Below are 16,202 nucleotides of genomic sequence, written 5' to 3' on the forward strand. Positions count from 1 at the left end.
CTGGCGTAAAATGGTAGAAGTTGAAGTATACTCCGTAGACGTATGTATGTATGTATAGCTGGAGCTCGCGCTGGTGGCAGGACGGTCCCCGTAGACCGGTCGAGATAGATATATGCTCCGTCCCAGCAGACGAGGCCGGCATGGGGAGCAGCCCGTCACCAGCCAGGCGGTCCCAACAGCAAACGGCCGCACGATTCGAAGGGAATAAGTTGACCTGTCGCATTCGCAGACAACCCCCCCGGCCGTCCACTGGTCAAGCCATGCTGAGCTAGTTACATGCGTAGGTGGTATGTATACACATGCAGTACGGGAAGGGAGTGTGTGAGAATACCACATCTTCGACACACTCAACATCCTGACATGCGCCGGCGTGGGGAAGCGGGCATCGTTTGAACAAGCCCAATATTTCGGCTTATCCATGCTGCTGCTGCTGCAGGCTGGCCTGGTCGCCCATCCGTCGCTTTCGTCTCCTCTGCTGCTGCTGCTTGTTCCCCGTCCCTTTTCCCTTCTTCTTCCTCTCCTCCTCCCCTTCTCTTCTTCCTCTCTTCCTCTGCTCCATCCAGCCGCGTCCTCCTCGCCCTGCCCCGTCATGTCCACTCCTTGCCCTAGCCATGCCAAGTCGGATCACAGCAGGAGATATTGCATTCTCGAGCGGCCCTAGAAGCAGAGTTAGAAGCCAGATAGTGATGGGCGTGGCTTGTTGGTGACGAACCGCGCTTTTCTGAGGATCTGATACGGAGCGTCCGTCCGCTGGGCCGTTCCGGGGGTTCTCAAAACAGCTAGGAGGGCGTTGAGAAGCACCATTTTCGCAGCTGCACAGTCAAAGTCGCAGCCGAAGCCGTGGATATCTTTGTTTTGGTGCGGTCGACACAGCGAAGTCGAAGACGTTGACGACGAGTGACGTTGAAATTGAGTCGAGATGGACGAGCCCGAGTACAAAAACGGCACAACCACCACCACCACCACAGGCAGCCCGAAGCCTAAGCGGACGGCCAGCGGCCAGATGAAGCGCGTATCGCGGGCCTGCTACAACTGCCGCCGCCGCAAGTCGAAGTGCGACCTGTAAGTCTCTGCCTCCTCCTTGGATGTCTCGAATCTGCCGTCTCGATGTGTATCTGACGCTGCCACAGGGACAGCAACGGCCGGCCCGGCCAGCCGCCCTGCAAACGGTGCCACAACGAGAACCTCAAGTGCGAGCTGGGGACGTCGAACCGCGGCGGGAAGCGCATCAGGAACACCATCAAGGCCTCAGCGGGCGCATTGGGGGCTTCGTCTGCGGTGCCGCCGCCCGCGCGGCCGCCCGAGACGTCCATCAGCCCTCAGAGCACCGAGAACTACAACCAGAGCAGATACATTAGCCCCTACAACGAGCACGACCGCTACGGCCCGTCGGAAGGGCACCGAGACACCTCGATGGACGATGACGATGACGAGGACTCGACAGGCGAGAGCGCAATCGGGTCGGGTGCGTTGCGGAATCCCTCTGACGCCTGGCAGCGGCTCACCAACGTGGCCAAAAGGGGCACCGAGGCCCCCCGGCCAGAAGGTGGCAGCGGTGGGAGGGCGAACACCAACGGAGCTGGCGCGAGAAAGGGGATATTCGCCTACCGCCTGGTCGAGAACGAGGTGTTGACCCATAGCCTGGTCATGCAGCTCATCACCCGCTATGCAGACAACTACCACTGCTATTTCCCCCTGGTGCCGCGCAAGTACTTCAACTCGGCCTGCCTCGACCAGTTTGCAGAGGAGAAGCACCTTCTTACCGCCGTGCTCACTGTGGCTTCCAAGGATCTCACCAGCATGCCCCATGTACACCAGGGCTGTTCAAAGTACATGCTCGAGCTAATATCAGGCATCGCTGCCGGCGCTGACTGCGACGTGGAGGCCGTCGAGGCCCTCCTGATACTGGCTGAGTGGGAGCCGCAGGGTCTCCGTCCTTCCATCGAGCCCGTCGGACGTGGAGAGGAGGATCGTGCGGCTTGGATGCATGTCGGAATTGCTCTGAGATCGGGCTACTTCCTGGGCTTGGACAAGACCTCCTTCCGCAACGACGCTGCCACGGGAGACACTCAGGCCGACAACCGCAAACGACTGGCCTGGGCGAGCTGTTATGTATCTGACAGGCTGATATCGGTACGTATCGGACGGGCATTCTGGTCTCGAGGCCCTGGGCCAATGACTGGTCTGGTCAGCCATGATTTCCCGTCTCTGCAGCCTCAATCGCCCCATGACGAGGACTATTCAAAAATATTCCAAGCCATTCTCGACCTCACGCAGTTGTACGGAAACGTCCACGATGTCCTGTACTCAGGCATGCGGACAAGCAGGAACATGATGCTCATGGGAGACTACGTAAAGTACATTGATGATTTCCGAGTCGCTGTATCAAGATGGTACCGTCTATGGGGGAAGATGCCATGTAAGTCTCTCTCTCTCTCTCTCTCATTTTTTTTTTTTTTTTTTTTTTACATTTGATATCGGCTTCTTATGAATTATGTATACGAGATACTAAACCATACTTCCATACTTAGGTGCGTCGAATCTCAATGTGATGCTCCAGATGTCATATGAGTACCTGAAACTCTACATCAACGCCTTTGCTTTCCAGGCTGCGATCTCTCAGGCTCTGCACAAACCAAAGGGCGACGACTCCGTCAGCCAACGTGACCATTTACGGGCTGCGTTCAGTAACGTTGCGTCTATGCAGGATTCACGGTTTATATATGAATCGGTGGAGGCAGCCAAATCCTATTTGACCATATTAACCAATTACGTTGATCCAGAGAGGCATCTACATTTCATGCCCCTGAGATTCTATCTGTAAGTTCATCTTGGTCAGAAGTTAATCAGGAAATCAAACTGATAATCCTCGCCCATGTAGGTACGGCATTTACGCTGCCGTCTTTTTATACAAGGTTGGATATCATTTCTATACGGCTGCTTGCTCCATCCACCACCAGTATGAGACTAACAACACCATCCGCTAGGCACGCTCATTCGGTGTCCTCAACCAGACAGAAGAGGCAACCGTCCAGAAGATGATTGACGAGACAATAGATCGGCTACGCAGAGCCAGTGCCAGTAACGATGACGTTGGCTACCGCTATGCTCGTCTCCTGGAGCTGCTCTGGAAATCAAAGAACTCGGTCTCCAACCCTTCCATTTCTGCGATCACTAACGGCGTTAGCAGCAGTAACAAAACCTGCGGCAGTGCGAGCAACAACCACAGCAGCAACAACAACAATAACAACAGCAGCAGCAATAATAATAATAATAATAATAACAGCAGTTCCATCTTCGCCAACACCAACACCGCCGCCAGCCCGAACGCCGTAAACAGCAATAGCAGCAGCAACAACAACAACAGCAACAACAACAATAGCACTGGCATGAATGTCATGCATGAATCCCAGCCGTCCAACAGAATACAACATGAAGTCCCGGTGACCTGTCTCCCGGAACCGACTTACATGCAGTTTAGCCCAGCGAATGACTTTTCCTGGCTTGATCTGGGAGCTGTTGGCGATTTTGTATCGGGCGATTTGGTGCCAGCTGCTCCGCTACTGGGGTTAGACTCCTTTCATACCCTAGACACGGGGTATCAAGCTGAGAATCATGATCATGGACAGCAGGCTTGGCCACCTGGTGGTTCAGAAATGAGTGATGTGCTCCTGTTCTAGTTACCTTTCCTTCTGACAAACAACACCAACAACACCAACTCTACTCATAAATCCTCCCTCGAATCCGATCCATTGCCGAAGAACCAAACTCCCCCTCTCTATTTACCTCCGTACAACCTCCTTCCTCCGTGAATGGTATTTATCCGATTGTTTTATATACGCGTTGAATATTTCCCTCTTCTGGCACGATCGACCGTCAGCTCACCCATGCATCGAAAAAGGAGACGGAGTTCGTTTAGCCCCCCTCTTATTACTGTTATTATTATTGTTTTTCATGTTCTCCCGTCCGCCTCTGATCCCCTGCTGCTTCCCCCCATGTGGGGTGAGAGTGTCAGCCTGGGAGATACCGGGAGTTTTAGCCGGAGGTTTAACCGATGCCCCCTGTCATCCCGCGCGCCGAAAATATAAACCAGTATCAATCTATGGAGCCAGCCCGTTTTGTTTGTTGCTGGATATGCATTCCTACAGGCAGTGACGAAAGAACATAACCAACATGGCTGCATTGAATGGTATCGAAGGACGACTTGCTTTGATCACTGGTGCCTCAAGTGGGTAAGTCGGCATTTCTCGTTCACATTAATCATGTTTCCAGCAGGGTATTAATGCTATCCGCTCAGAATCGGCGCAGCTTGCGCTCGCAGGCTTGCCAACCGGAGTGTCCATCTTGCATTAACTTATTCGAAAAATTCGGACGGGATGAGTGCTGTCATCAAGGACATCAAAGATCTACCGTCGTCATCCAATCTCCACATATCTGTCCACCAAGTTGATGTCGGACAAGCCGAACAGATCAACCGGCTATTCGTCGAGATCCCGGCCGAACATGGTGGCCGTTTGCCCGATATCCTTGTGTCCAACGCTGGATACGGGGTAAAGATACCTCAGATATGGGATATCTCGTTGGAGGAGTTTGACCATACTATCAACGTGAACCTACGAGCATCCTTCATCCTTGTCAAGGCCGTGGTTGAGCATATGAAAGCGCAGAAATGGGGTCGGATCGTGTTTATGTCTTCCATTTCGGCCCGTGGAGGAGGCGTTAATGGGTGCCGTATGTGGATCTTCTCATCCTTTTTGCGTCAACTATTGCTAATAGTGTTTTATGCACGGTAGACTATGCCGCTTCTAAGGGGGGCATGACAGGTATGATGAAGAACCTGGCAACTCGTTTGGCACAGTTCAATATCAGCGTGAATGACGTCGCTCCGGCCATGATTGGAGAGACTGGAATGATCCCTGATGCTCGAGCAATCCCAGAGGTCGCAGACAATATTCCACTAGGCCGACTTGGTACACCAGATGAGGTTGCTAACGTTGTCGAAATGTGTGTGATGACCGGGTACTTGACCGGGCAGAGTATCCTTCTGGCTGGAGGGCTGAAGTAGGCCTCCATATCTTCCCGTCCCTCTCACTCTCTTTTTGTCTGTTTATTTGTTCGTTTCCGCCGTTGTTTGTTGCCTTTGATTGTTCATGCGCTATCTCCGCCAATTTTTTTCTTTTTCCGACTAGTATAATAGTCGCTAGCTCTGTATTTCTATTGTGATTTTAGATTCTTGTTATAAATGCTAGATATACCGGGGGAGCTAGTTGTTTGTTGCCTTGGTTGTTGTATATCATTTTAACTCAGGAAGCTACTCCCTCCCCGCTGATAACAACAACCTTCACCACTGCCTTACCATCATCATCTCTGTCAGAGGCAGCAAGTCTAAAAGCCTTCTGTCCGTCTTCCTCACCCAGCTCGACCGTATGCGTAGCGACTTTGTCTGCTACCTGGCCAAAAACAGGGGAAGAAGCCAGCTCAATGGCAGCTGGGTAGCAGCGTCCATTATACCGGAAGACACCTATCAGATCAACCTCTCTCAGAGCCGAGGCAGACAGTGGAATGGATGGAAGGCTGGGACCACCCATTCCAATTTGTACCACCACGCCACCAGCCGAGGAAGCATAGATGCCGGCTCGTACACAAGCCGGTGCACCTGTACACTCGAACACGCGGGAGAAGCCATGGCTAAAGCTGAATCTCCGCAGTAGAGCAGCTGCCAGGTCCTTTGCAGCCTGGTCTTCTTCCTGTGTAGACGTAGCAGTGGAACTAGGGGGATCAAGAGCGCATGTCTTGATGCAGCCAAACGGGAGCGAGGAAGCAATGTCCAGTCTTGCCTGGTTGACATCTGCCAGCACGATAGTCGTAAAATGCTGCGTGACAGCCAGAGCTGATGCGAGAAGCAAGCCAATGGCACCAGCTCCAAATATCAGCACTGCAGTTTCGCTGTCTGGGGCGGCGCCACCATTCGCAGCCGCGACGGACTTAGCAAGTGCTACGTCTTCTGCCGTTGGTGGGTTGGAGCGATTAATCGCATGCAGACAGACAGCAAGAGGTTCGAGCAGAGCTCCCTGCACGTCCGAGATGGAGGCAGGTAAACGATGGCACATAGCGACCGGGTGGTTGGTGACGTCCATTAGCGTCCCGTCCAGATGGGGAAATACGGCCGCTGAGCTGCGGAATCTCAGAGAGCGACAGATGTTGTATCGGCCCAGGCGGCAGTGAAGACACTTTCGACACGGTAGGCCTACCTCAAGGGCTACACGGTCCCCTATCCTGAAACTGTCCGCTGATGATCCAACGGCTACGACTTCGCCAACGGACTCATGTCCAAGAACCAGGGGCTGGCGAAGGACGAAGCTCCCATTCCTGCCGTGGTGATAGTAGTGCAGGTCTGAGCCGCAGAGGCCGGTGGCTCGGACGGCGATCTGGACTTCGTCTGCTGCTGGGGGATCTATTGGCCGGGTTTCCTTTGATCAGTGAGGCATGTCAGAAGAGAAAACGATGACTGCTTGGCGTACGGGGTGTTAGATGAATTGGTTACGGACCAGCCGGAGATCCTGAGCACCGTGGAGTACCAGGGCCCTGCACGCCATGCTGGCTCTCTCCCTTCCTGGGGGCGCTGCCAGACAGGATGTATGTATTTGCAAGTATACCAGAATAATTGGCCTGCCTGGGTGGAGGGATGGCTGACTGTAATATAAATGGCCAACTTCAGCTTCTTTGTGAGAAATTATTAAGGACAGGGATGTTCCCTGGTTGGCCGTTGGAGTCGAACGAGAGATATAAATATACCGACTTTATATCAATCGCCGAACTGCCGGGAGTCGCCCCCTAAAACTAGCTTTGCCCGCTAGCTGGTTAGCGGGCTAACCAGCAAACAGAGCTGAGCTCCAGCAAACTGGCTACATCCCATTCTATCCCGCTGCATGAAGTCCAAGGAGGCCGCTTGCATATCGGGCCTGCTAGCCGGGGCGGTCATCGAGCTGGTTCCGTCTTGTCTGCATCAAGCTATCCAAAATGGGCTTTATACCGTATGGTCCGTTGCCGACAGAGTTCTGGAATATCCGAGAGTAGTATCCAGCTATATCTGGAGCATCCTGGACGGCCAGATGGAAGCCCGCTGAGGCGTTCATTTCGCCGTCGCCGTCGCCGCCGCCGTCGTCGTCGCCTCCTCCAGCCTGAGTTTGCCCGGTTGTCTCTCTCTGTCTATTATGACAGCGTGCATGTATGCCTGTATGTTTGTACGTAACGACGGTCCTTATCCTCCGGGCGTGAGACGCTGTGCAACAATCGGCGTCAATATGCAAAAAAGCAATGAGAGGCCAAAGCAGGACCCGAGCCGGACAGGTCCTTCGCTTGCTCGACTTATGCCTGGAGGCTGTCGTATACGTAGCTGTGCGAGTACATGTATACGCGTTCTAAGCATGGGTTTCATCCCTTGGGGTCTTGTGATAGATAGCCACATCCACCAGCAGCACCGCCAACCGGTTATCCAGACCGCCGCTCACTGATCGCTGCATGCTATGACTAGCGAAGTAAGGCCCAGGGCGCCGTGTGAGACTGGCCGTCGGCTCCCCCTTCGATATAACACACGGAGTATTGCCGATAGTCGTAATAAGTCCCAATATCAACCGCGCAACCAGCCAGCGGGCGGCGGCTTTCGAGGCCAGCTCCCCCCAGCCGACTGTACGACATGTCCCATGCATGGAACGAGAACAGAATGCCTTGTATTCCTGTGATTCTGGTCGTCCGTGTCCTGCCATGGCTGGCTGTCCGCCCGTCTCGAAAGCTCACGATGGTGCCGGCCGGTTCTTACAGCCTGCTCCGCCGTGCCACCCTCCAAACGGCGGCCATGTAATAATTTATGGGGCCTGTCGTCTGTGGATATTATCTGCTGCCGTGTAATTGGAAGGGATCATTAACCGCATCATCCCGTTCGAGCTGGAGTTGGGTCCCTTTTTGCTATCCCGCGCTGAGGGGAGGGGGGGGGTTGTTTGGATGAGCTGATATGCCGGCCGTCGCTGGCTCGCTCGCCTCCTACTTCCCCTGACGCGCTTCATGCGGCTCTCGGCTATCCGTTGACGGGCTTAAATAGACAGTCTCCCGGCTTTTGTTTCTGGCTCATAAGGTACAACGGAAGAGGTCGTGAAGCCGAGTATGAGAAACTGGCTGAGACGTTGAAAAAAGAAAAGCACCACCAGAGACGCTTCTCTTAACCAAACGAAAAGACCGTCGATGATATAAAGTCCGCCTTTGACGGCAACGCCCGCAGAGAACAAGAAGCAGAAGATAAAGACGAAGAAGAAGGCTAATATCTGCAGGCGAGTTGTTTTTTTTCCCCTGTCTTATTCACTCGTCTGTTCCCGCCCCCTGTGCTGGTCACTTCTATACATCTATCTACATCTACCAAAGTCACTTCACAGCCGCCCTGCAACCCGCAATCACTCTTGCCTGCCTCCGGCTGCCGCAGTAAAAGACAGTCTCTCCCCCTTGAAGGCCTCTGCATGTGCATATAAATCTCCGCGAATCGCGATCCAGTGCTACACTCCCTGGTCCAGATACCCTCGTCCTTGTCAAGACGCTTCCCCAAATCTCCGGGCCTACATAATCTCGCATCGGGTTCAGCTTTTTTTGCTTCGCCCCTGCTAACCCTCCTGGCTTGCATTAGCCTTCCTTATTTAGCTATCCATTCTCACGTTCAGCCGTTCCGTCGTCTGTTCTCAGTTTTTATCACTTTTCCTTGAGCTCGACTCTCAATTCCGGACTTGCTCTCCCTCTCTTGTCTCACTCGCCTCCCTTGCAAGCATTTCTTCTTGACAGGCTGGGATCATGCCACCAGGAAGGTCAGTCCTGCTGATCGGAGATATTACACACTGCAAAAAGGAGTGGCAGGATTTTTCGCAGCTGGCAACTCTCAAGGTCTGTGGGAACACCATTTCCCAGCTTCTGGCTGGCATTCCCAGAAAAGCCGAGGAATAAGCTAACTTTCAACATAGGAGTTTCCAACCGGATCTAGACAGGAGTTCCTGGCCAACTGCAAAAGTGGCAGATATGATGATGTGATAGCCATCTATCGGTCCAACGTGTCGACAGCTGTGTGTATCCCCCATGCTGCCCTGCATGCTTTATTTCGCACCCTTCCCTTGTTTTTTTGGACTGTGTGTTGCTCGTGGTGCATCTGCTCCATAACCAGACAAGGGGGCCACTCAACACCAGGGGGACGATGCAAGATCGATCTAGCGTGGTCACCCTGCTTTCTTTTTCTTTTTCTTTTTCTTTTTTCCTTTTTCTTTTCTCTCTGCCTCACTCTTTTCCCCTGCTAATGATATCACGTTTCTCTGGGCAGATAACTGGGCCATTTGATGCAGAGCTTGTCAAGGCTCTGCCCAACTCATTAGCATATATCTGCCACAATGGTGCTGGATATGACAATATTGATACCACAGCCTGCTCGGAGAGAGGTCAGTCCCATGGCATTTTGGGTTTTTGCTGTTGGCGATTGCCATCAGCGGCTATCGGAGCAACCCGACTAACCGGCAAACAGGAATCCGCGTCTCAAGCACACCAATTGCCGTCAACAATGCTACCGCAGATATCACAATGTTTTTGATGCTTGGCGCTCTGAGACAGGCATATGTTCCGATATCCGCCATCCGGGCCGGTAAGCGGTGTTCAGCCACCTGCCCACCTGCCTATTATAATCAGGCGGTCTGCTAACAACAGTCTCCAGGTCAATGGCAGGGGAAGACCAAATTAGGCCATGATCCCCAGATGAAGGTGCTTGGTATCTTGGGGATGGGCGGCATTGGCAGGGTATGTGTGCTCCATTTCTCTTCAGCGCCCCCGCTGCTTGCTGTCGAGAAGTTAAAACACCACAGCTCAGGGATCAACTGACAGAGACGGTCTGTTTTGGAATACGTAGGAAGTATCACGCCGAGCCAAAGTATTTGGCATGAGGGTTATCTACCATAACCGAAATCGCCTTTCTCCAGCCCTGGAAGAAGGAGCATGTTACGTCTCCTTCGATCAGCTACTGGCCCAGTCTGACGTACTCAGCCTCAATCTCTCGCTCAATGCAACCACCCGTCACATCATCTCCCATCGAGAGTTCGCAAAAATGAAGGATGGCGCCGTGATAGTGAACACTGCGCGAGGGGCGCTGATTGACGAAAAAGCGCTCGTCTCCGCTTTGAAATCTGGAAAGGTAAGGAAACCCCAGGATCAAAAGTATAAAAAAAAAAAATAAGGGGGCCGCGTCCGAAGAAAGGCCTGTGATGCAGCCAGTCTTAAAATCTCAAACGAACCAAAAAAAAAAAAAAAAAAAAAAAAAAAAAAAAAAAAAAAAAAAAAAAAAAAGGGCTTTGTTGCTAACTGAGCGAGCAACAGGTGAGTTCGGCTGGGCTCGACGTATACGAGAACGAGCCGTGCATCGAACCAGAGCTGCTCGATAACCCCAAGGTGATGCTGCTCCCTCACATCGGAACCGCAACATACGAGACCCAGAAGGAAATGGAACTGCTGGTCCTCGAAAATCTGCGATCGTGTCTCCAATCGGGGAAATTGATCACGCCTATTCCGGAGCAGCGAGATGCATGGAAGAGCCAGGCCGGCACCGGCATCAGCAATTGCAATGGCAACAACAACGGCACAAATGGACGACCGAATAATGGACGCAACGGTCACAACGGACACGTATTCCATGGGCACATCTAGCCCGGGAAACGGAAAATCATGGGAAGAATAGGAACGTCCTCGGTCTTTGGTTTCATTCTCTTTTTTCTTTTCTTTTCTTTTTTTTTTCTCTGTCCCTTTCCCCGTCTTTTCTTTTCTCTGCCTTTCAGATTCCCGTGAAAAGCAAAGGGGTTTTCCTTTTCTTTTGAGCTTGGCACATGGTGATACCTGAGCAATAATAGAATGGCGTGCAGATTGGTGGTAGTTCAAGCGATGGCGCCGGCGGCGGGCGACGGCAAGGCGGCTTCAGTGAACGTTAGCAGATTGTTGTTTGTACTTAAAACTGCCCACCACGCCTGATAATACGATACGATACTTAATGCTTTCCATGAATGGCCTGTTTCGCATCGTAACTAATAATCGTCCCTGGGATGCGTCGAATTTTCGATTCTTTTGCTTCTTTTCAATGCTGCGTTGTTTGTTTTTCCCTTTTCTGGACGGACGAAGAACAAAGATGGATTATGTCATATATTAGTAAACCATGACTAAGATAAACTGACTAAGACGGGTGCTGACTAACAAAGCTCAACCTTAAGTCCGATCTAGTCCCAAAGCGGACGACTTAGGGCTTCACACTCTTCTCCGCTGACTAAGCTCGCTTACTGCGTTTTCACGCAACGAAAAGTCGCAACAACAAAAAAAAAGCGACGACGACGAAGACGACGACGCAGAACCAACGACACCATCACCAACCACCGCTCGCCCTCCCACAGTCCTTCGTCAAGATGGTACGTCTGCCGCCTGAGAACCGTCTCCTTCTGTTGACGCTGCCCCGTGAAGCATTGCTTGTGATGATGGAGATTCGGGGGAAAAGACAAGGGAACATGGACGACGAGCTGACGGGTGTGCTTTCTATCTAAACGTATAGGTCCGTTACGCTATCCAGCCCGCCTCCAGCGCGAAGAGCGCCAGTGCTCGTGGCTCTTATCTTCGCACCAGCTTCAAGAACACCCGCGAGACCGCCCAGGCCATCAACGGACTCAAGTTGCAGCGTGCTGTGACTTTCCTCGAGAACGTTATCGGACACAAGGAGGCTGTTCCCATGCGACGATATGCTGGCGGTACCGGACGATGTGCTCAGGGTGAGTAACCCTTTTGTTCGATTTGACTGTTTATGGGGGGATTCTCAATTGCGCGAATGGGGGAGGGGAATTTGGAGACAGTGGATGGAGGGGGTGCTATCTTGAAGATATTATGGCCGAGTGAAGGGGTGTAAGGGACCGGGCTGACATGTTGTGTGATAGGCAAGCAATCCGGTGTCAGCAGAGCTCGCTGGCCGGTCAAGTCGGCACAGTTCCTCCTCTCCCTGCTGAAGAACGCCGAGGCCAACGCCGACACCAAGGGCCTCGACACCGGCAACCTCATCGTCAAGCACATCCAGGTCAACCAGGCTCCCAAGCAAAGACGACGAACCTACCGTGCTCACGGTCGTGTACGTAGCATGTCCACGCCAATATCGGGTAACCCCAATTAACTAACGGATATAGATCAACCCCTACATGTCGTGCCCATGCCACGTTGAGATGATCCTGACCGAGGGCGAGGAAGTTGTCCAGAAGAGCACCGCAGTGTCCGCCACCAGACTCTCATCGAGACAACGTGGCGTCCGAACCCGCCAGGCCATCACCGCATAAACGAGACGAAGCAGGAGAATCGGAACAAACACCAAATGAACAACAAAAAAGGAACGAACGAACGTCAGTCGGTCGAGACACATGAACCAATTGGTCTATGCAACTGATCTGACTTTGACAATGGCTTGCATGGAGGAGAAGGAAACGGGCTCGAACTCACTCACGGGCAGAGCAGGAGGGGAGGAAATCACTCATGTGTCATTTTTGCTGTTTTTTTTTTTATCTTTTTTAAAAGCCAGCCTGGCCTGGGTTGCGGCCTGTTCCCCCTTCTTCTTCATTCAGGGCCGAACTGATACTTACCTCACTAAATGCAGACTTGTTACAATTAATGAAAGGCGTCGGTTCCGATCTTCATCTGTCCAGCCACACTTCAGTTCAATTTGCTCTAACCCAAAAGTAACACTAATCCTCCCTAATCAACGTCAGGAACAGGCAGTCCATCCACGATCTTGACGCTGCGGCCCAGCTTCCGCAGTGCCTCGATGGAGTTACGATCTCGCTCCTCCCGCGCCTGGGCCACGGTAGCTAGCACGAACTCATGCCTGAGCAGCGCCGTGCCAGTGGGAACACCGAACTCTGCGCCCATGGCTTCGTCTACAACGCCATAATCGACTACCAGCGAGCTCTTGACGCCGAACACCGCGTCTGATTTTTCATACGGGTCGTTGCGAGGGTAAAGCGTTCTATCCCGGTAAGTCAGCATCCACCATAGGGAAAATGGGAAGGAAAAGGAAAAGAAAAGAACCTACGTAACCAGCCTTTCATACCCATCCGCGGCCAGAATGAAATGCATATGTGCTGGTCTCCACTGGTGTCGGCCTAGGGTCGTTAACAATTTACCTACTGGCCCATCATCCGGCACCGGGTATGGAACAGGCTGAATAGCGCTGAACCAGAACCTGCCGCTCGCATCGGAATGAAGCACGCCTCTGCCCTCCGGTGCGTCTCGCTGGGAATACTGTACGTCATACAGCCCCGTGGAGTCAGCATGCCAGATATCCACGCGCACGTCCTTAAGGGGAGTTCCGTTTGTTGCTCGCACGGTACACAGGACGAATAGGGGTTTTCCTGACGTATCGTGGGATATTGCTGCTCCGGCGGGGAGGTGTTGGGCGTCGTGTGTGTGGAATGGGCCCAGGAGAGTTCCCTGGGTCGTGCCGGGAGGGGATGGGTGGTCTATGGAGTCGAGCAGGGAGGAGAGGCCGAGGATGTCTGATAGTAGGATGAATTCCTGGCGGGTGCTGGTGCATTTCTGGCCGGTCTGGGTGAGGAAGGTGATTGCTGCGGTCCATTCGGGGGTGGACAGGCGGGTTTCGCGGGCGAAGTCGTGAAGATGGGTGACTAGGCGTTCGAAGATGTAGCGGGTTCGAGGGTCGGGGCAGCTTGAGTTGGTCTGGATGGTGTGTGCGGTGATGTTGTCTACTGAGAGGTCGGACATGGTTACTATTATTTGATTGTGGTTGTGGTTGTGGTTGTGGTTGTAGTTGAGAAATGATATTTGGTAGGTGTTGGGTGTTATATCTATGATTCTCTTAGAGATGGTCTGTACAACGTCTCCGGGTATGCATTTGACCCCGCAGTGATTAGTGATGAGTGACGCTGGAGGAAGAGACAGGGATATGATCCTTTCTAGCATTGAGAAGCTGTAGTGCATAGGCCGGCTATAATATGAGGCATGAGCGTGGCTGGACTGTATGAGCAGAGAAATGTATTCACAAGAAGCTGAAGCTGAAGCTGAAGCTGAAACTGAAGCTGAAAAATGGATGAGAAACTAGAAAAATCAATCAAGTACACCGTACATCGTAACGCTCTCGCTATAAAGTGGAAAAAGTGGAAAAAAGATGTAGCCAAACAGGTAGATAATAAGTAGTAGATGTGGTATAAGTTTTATCGAGCCTCAACAACATGGCTGGTCCCTCTCTCGCGGTTCTTTTCTCTGTCTCTATCTTTTTCTCTCTGCTGCTGCTGTTCTTGTTGCTGCTGCTGGGTCCTCTCTCGCTCAGCAGTGCGTTGTCTGTGGTGGTCAAAGGTGTCCATGATGGCTTGTGCAAGGACATCACTAGAGTCATCATCTAGTCTTGTACTGGCGGTCCTATCATGTCTCTGGCTATTTCTACCACTGTTTGTGGTGCCGTTGGTGGTATTTGTGGTTATCGTAGTTGTAGCGGTGGTAGTAGCAGGCCTAGCAGGACTACTCTTGAGTCTATCATCCGGGGCAGAGGTAGAAGCAGAGACATCTTCACTGGCATCTCTGTCCTTTTCGCGGGTAGCAGTAGTGGTGGTGGTGGCATCCAGGCTAGCTGCGCGGTCCTTGGGGTGGTCCTTTTGTAGTTCTTCCGCCTTGACATCGCGCCAGGAGCACTTTGCATGTTTCTTTGTGCAGCCCATGCACGCGGTCAGGTTCTTGAGGCAGTGCATGTTCAGTCTTCTACATCTATCGCAAGGTGGCAGGATACGTTCTCCTCTAGCTAGGTCTTCCATGCGGGCAACCATGGCTGCCTTGAATGGCGCAGTCTCATCGCGGTCATGTGAAGGAGTTGGCTTTGGATGCGGGAGTAGCGAAGAAGGAGTGCTTGGAATAGGTACGGGAGGAATCGAGGAGTTGACCTGTCCCGGGAACGGCGAGGAGGAGGACTGGTGGTCTGAGTCTGGGTGGTGGTCGGGCTGCTGCTGTTTCTGCTGGTGCATGCGTCTGTCGGAGGTGGTGAAGAACTTCTTCATGAGCTCTGCGCGGGTGCTGGGGGAGGCGCCCTTGATAGAGGTCCCGTTGATGATGGTGACGTTGTCTGAGATGGGCTGGGAGAAGGCAAACTGCGCCGGTTCGTCGTGGTAGGAGGAAGGGTCCTGGCGCGAGTTGACTGCGACGAAGCCGGGCGGGGATGCGGTGCGAGACTGTCCATGGCCGTTGGGGGTGGAGCTGTCCTTCCAGGGGCTGATGGCGCGGGTCTGCGAGAGAGCGAGAGAGGCGTCGTTTTCCCGCCTGGAGACGATGGCGTTGCGTCGGTTTTTCAGCCGGTGGTTGAGCTGTCTAGCCCTAGCCGATACTACAAACTGTTAGCACAGAATAAGCCAAGTCAAAAGACAGAGAGAGGCCTACCCTGATCGGCAAGCTGGATAATGTACACCAGGTTCTTCTCGAGTATCTCGAGAGCACCCAGCTCCTTCTCCTCGTCCTCGCTGATAGGCTGCGGCGGGATCATCTTCTGCGGCATGCCGGACGCAATCAGAACATAGTCCTCCTCGGATATCTCGACGCGGGCATGCTTGATGTCCAGCTGGCAGACCCGCGAGCCACTCCGGGCCTTTTCGAGGGTGAACTTGTCCGGGAACTCCTTTGCGAACTCGACAATGTCCAGCCACGAGACGGTGGTTTCTTTAGCTGTATCGCCGGCCGCACCACCACCAGCACCACCAGCACCACCACCGCTGGCCGACGCAGAGGCCGACCTGATGACGCGCGGAGGCCCGTCGAAGAGCCGTTCGAAGCGCTTGACGAGGATGGGGCCGAGCGGACAGGCACCCAGGTTGCCGGCGATGGACTCGTGGCGGTGCAGCACGCCGTCGTACTCGCCTATCCAGCGGAGGATGGCGGGCAGGGTATCGTCCGTGGAGACGAGCGGGAGGGTGTCGGAGTACTGGCGAGCGAGGTAGTTAATCTGGAGGTGCTGGTGAGGCAGCTGCTGAGGGTGAGGCTGTTGCTGGTGAGGGTGAGGGTGAGGGTGAGCATGCGTGGTCTTGGGCTGTTTGGCAGGGTGGTCGGAGGTGCTGCCGCCGCACGGCGAGCGAGGGCGTTTGGCGTCCATCATCCGCTTGCGACCGTTAGCTGCGAGTGTC

At 53.2% G+C, this 16,202-nt stretch overlaps 7 protein-coding genes across 7 annotated transcripts; all 7 read left to right on the forward strand.

Annotated features, from left to right (window-relative positions):
* Positions 1–882: 882 nt before the first annotated feature.
* On the forward strand, positions 883–3,680 carry TERG_06997 (uncharacterized protein; the record flags this gene model as incomplete). The annotated part of the gene is made up of 5 exons (XM_003232097.2): positions 883–1,062; positions 1,131–2,419; positions 2,532–2,820; positions 2,882–2,915; positions 2,988–3,680. Exons 1-5 carry the CDS (start codon positions 920–922, stop codon positions 3,678–3,680), a joined length of 2,448 nt encoding a protein of 815 aa, XP_003232145.1. The 5' UTR covers positions 883–919.
* Positions 3,681–4,173: 493 nt separating this feature from the next.
* TERG_06998 (uncharacterized protein) lies at positions 4,174–5,065 on the forward strand (the record flags this gene model as incomplete). Its single annotated transcript, XM_003232098.1, has 3 exons — positions 4,174–4,232; positions 4,298–4,731; positions 4,794–5,065. The coding sequence occupies 3 exons, from the start codon at positions 4,174–4,176 to the stop codon at positions 5,063–5,065; spliced, it is 765 nt and encodes a 254-aa protein (XP_003232146.1).
* Positions 5,066–5,628: 563 nt separating this feature from the next.
* Positions 5,629–6,225, forward strand: TERG_12500 (uncharacterized protein; the record flags this gene model as incomplete). The annotated part of the gene is made up of 1 exon (XM_047751448.1): positions 5,629–6,225. The coding sequence occupies one exon, from the start codon at positions 5,629–5,631 to the stop codon at positions 6,223–6,225; it is 597 nt and encodes a 198-aa protein (XP_047607107.1).
* A 1,780-nt stretch (positions 6,226–8,005) lies between these two features.
* TERG_07001 (uncharacterized protein) lies at positions 8,006–10,716 on the forward strand (the record flags this gene model as incomplete). Its single annotated transcript, XM_003232101.2, has 8 exons — positions 8,006–8,324; positions 8,672–8,922; positions 9,000–9,098; positions 9,350–9,464; positions 9,548–9,664; positions 9,734–9,816; positions 9,926–10,207; positions 10,390–10,716. The coding sequence occupies exons 2-8, from the start codon at positions 8,833–8,835 to the stop codon at positions 10,714–10,716; spliced, it is 1,113 nt and encodes a 370-aa protein (XP_003232149.1). The 5' UTR covers positions 8,006–8,324; positions 8,672–8,832.
* A 743-nt stretch (positions 10,717–11,459) lies between these two features.
* On the forward strand, positions 11,460–12,368 carry TERG_07002 (60S ribosomal protein L17; the record flags this gene model as incomplete). The annotated part of the gene is made up of 4 exons (XM_047748699.1): positions 11,460–11,462; positions 11,603–11,816; positions 11,979–12,166; positions 12,222–12,368. 4 exons carry the CDS (start codon positions 11,460–11,462, stop codon positions 12,366–12,368), a joined length of 552 nt encoding a protein of 183 aa, XP_047604687.1.
* An 81-nt stretch (positions 12,369–12,449) lies between these two features.
* Positions 12,450–12,821, forward strand: TERG_12501 (uncharacterized protein; the record flags this gene model as incomplete). Its single annotated transcript, XM_047751449.1, has 1 exon — positions 12,450–12,821. One exon carries the CDS (start codon positions 12,450–12,452, stop codon positions 12,819–12,821), a length of 372 nt encoding a protein of 123 aa, XP_047607108.1.
* A 484-nt stretch (positions 12,822–13,305) lies between these two features.
* TERG_12502 (uncharacterized protein) lies at positions 13,306–15,650 on the forward strand. Its single transcript, XM_047751450.1, has one exon. It carries the CDS (start codon positions 14,242–14,244, stop codon positions 15,199–15,201), a length of 960 nt encoding a protein of 319 aa, XP_047607109.1. The 5' UTR covers positions 13,306–14,241; the 3' UTR covers positions 15,202–15,650.
* The last annotated feature ends 552 nt before the right edge of the window (positions 15,651–16,202 follow it).

Source organism: Trichophyton rubrum (assembly GCF_000151425.1).
Source record: "Trichophyton rubrum CBS 118892 genomic scaffold supercont2.9, whole genome shotgun sequence".
Lineage (NCBI taxonomy): Eukaryota > Fungi > Ascomycota > Eurotiomycetes > Onygenales > Arthrodermataceae > Trichophyton > Trichophyton rubrum.

Coding starts and splice junctions, on each gene's coding strand:
- TERG_12502 (XM_047751450.1), top strand. CDS start 14,242: ATGTGGTATAAGTTTTATCGAGCCTCAACAACATGGCTGGTCCCTCTC.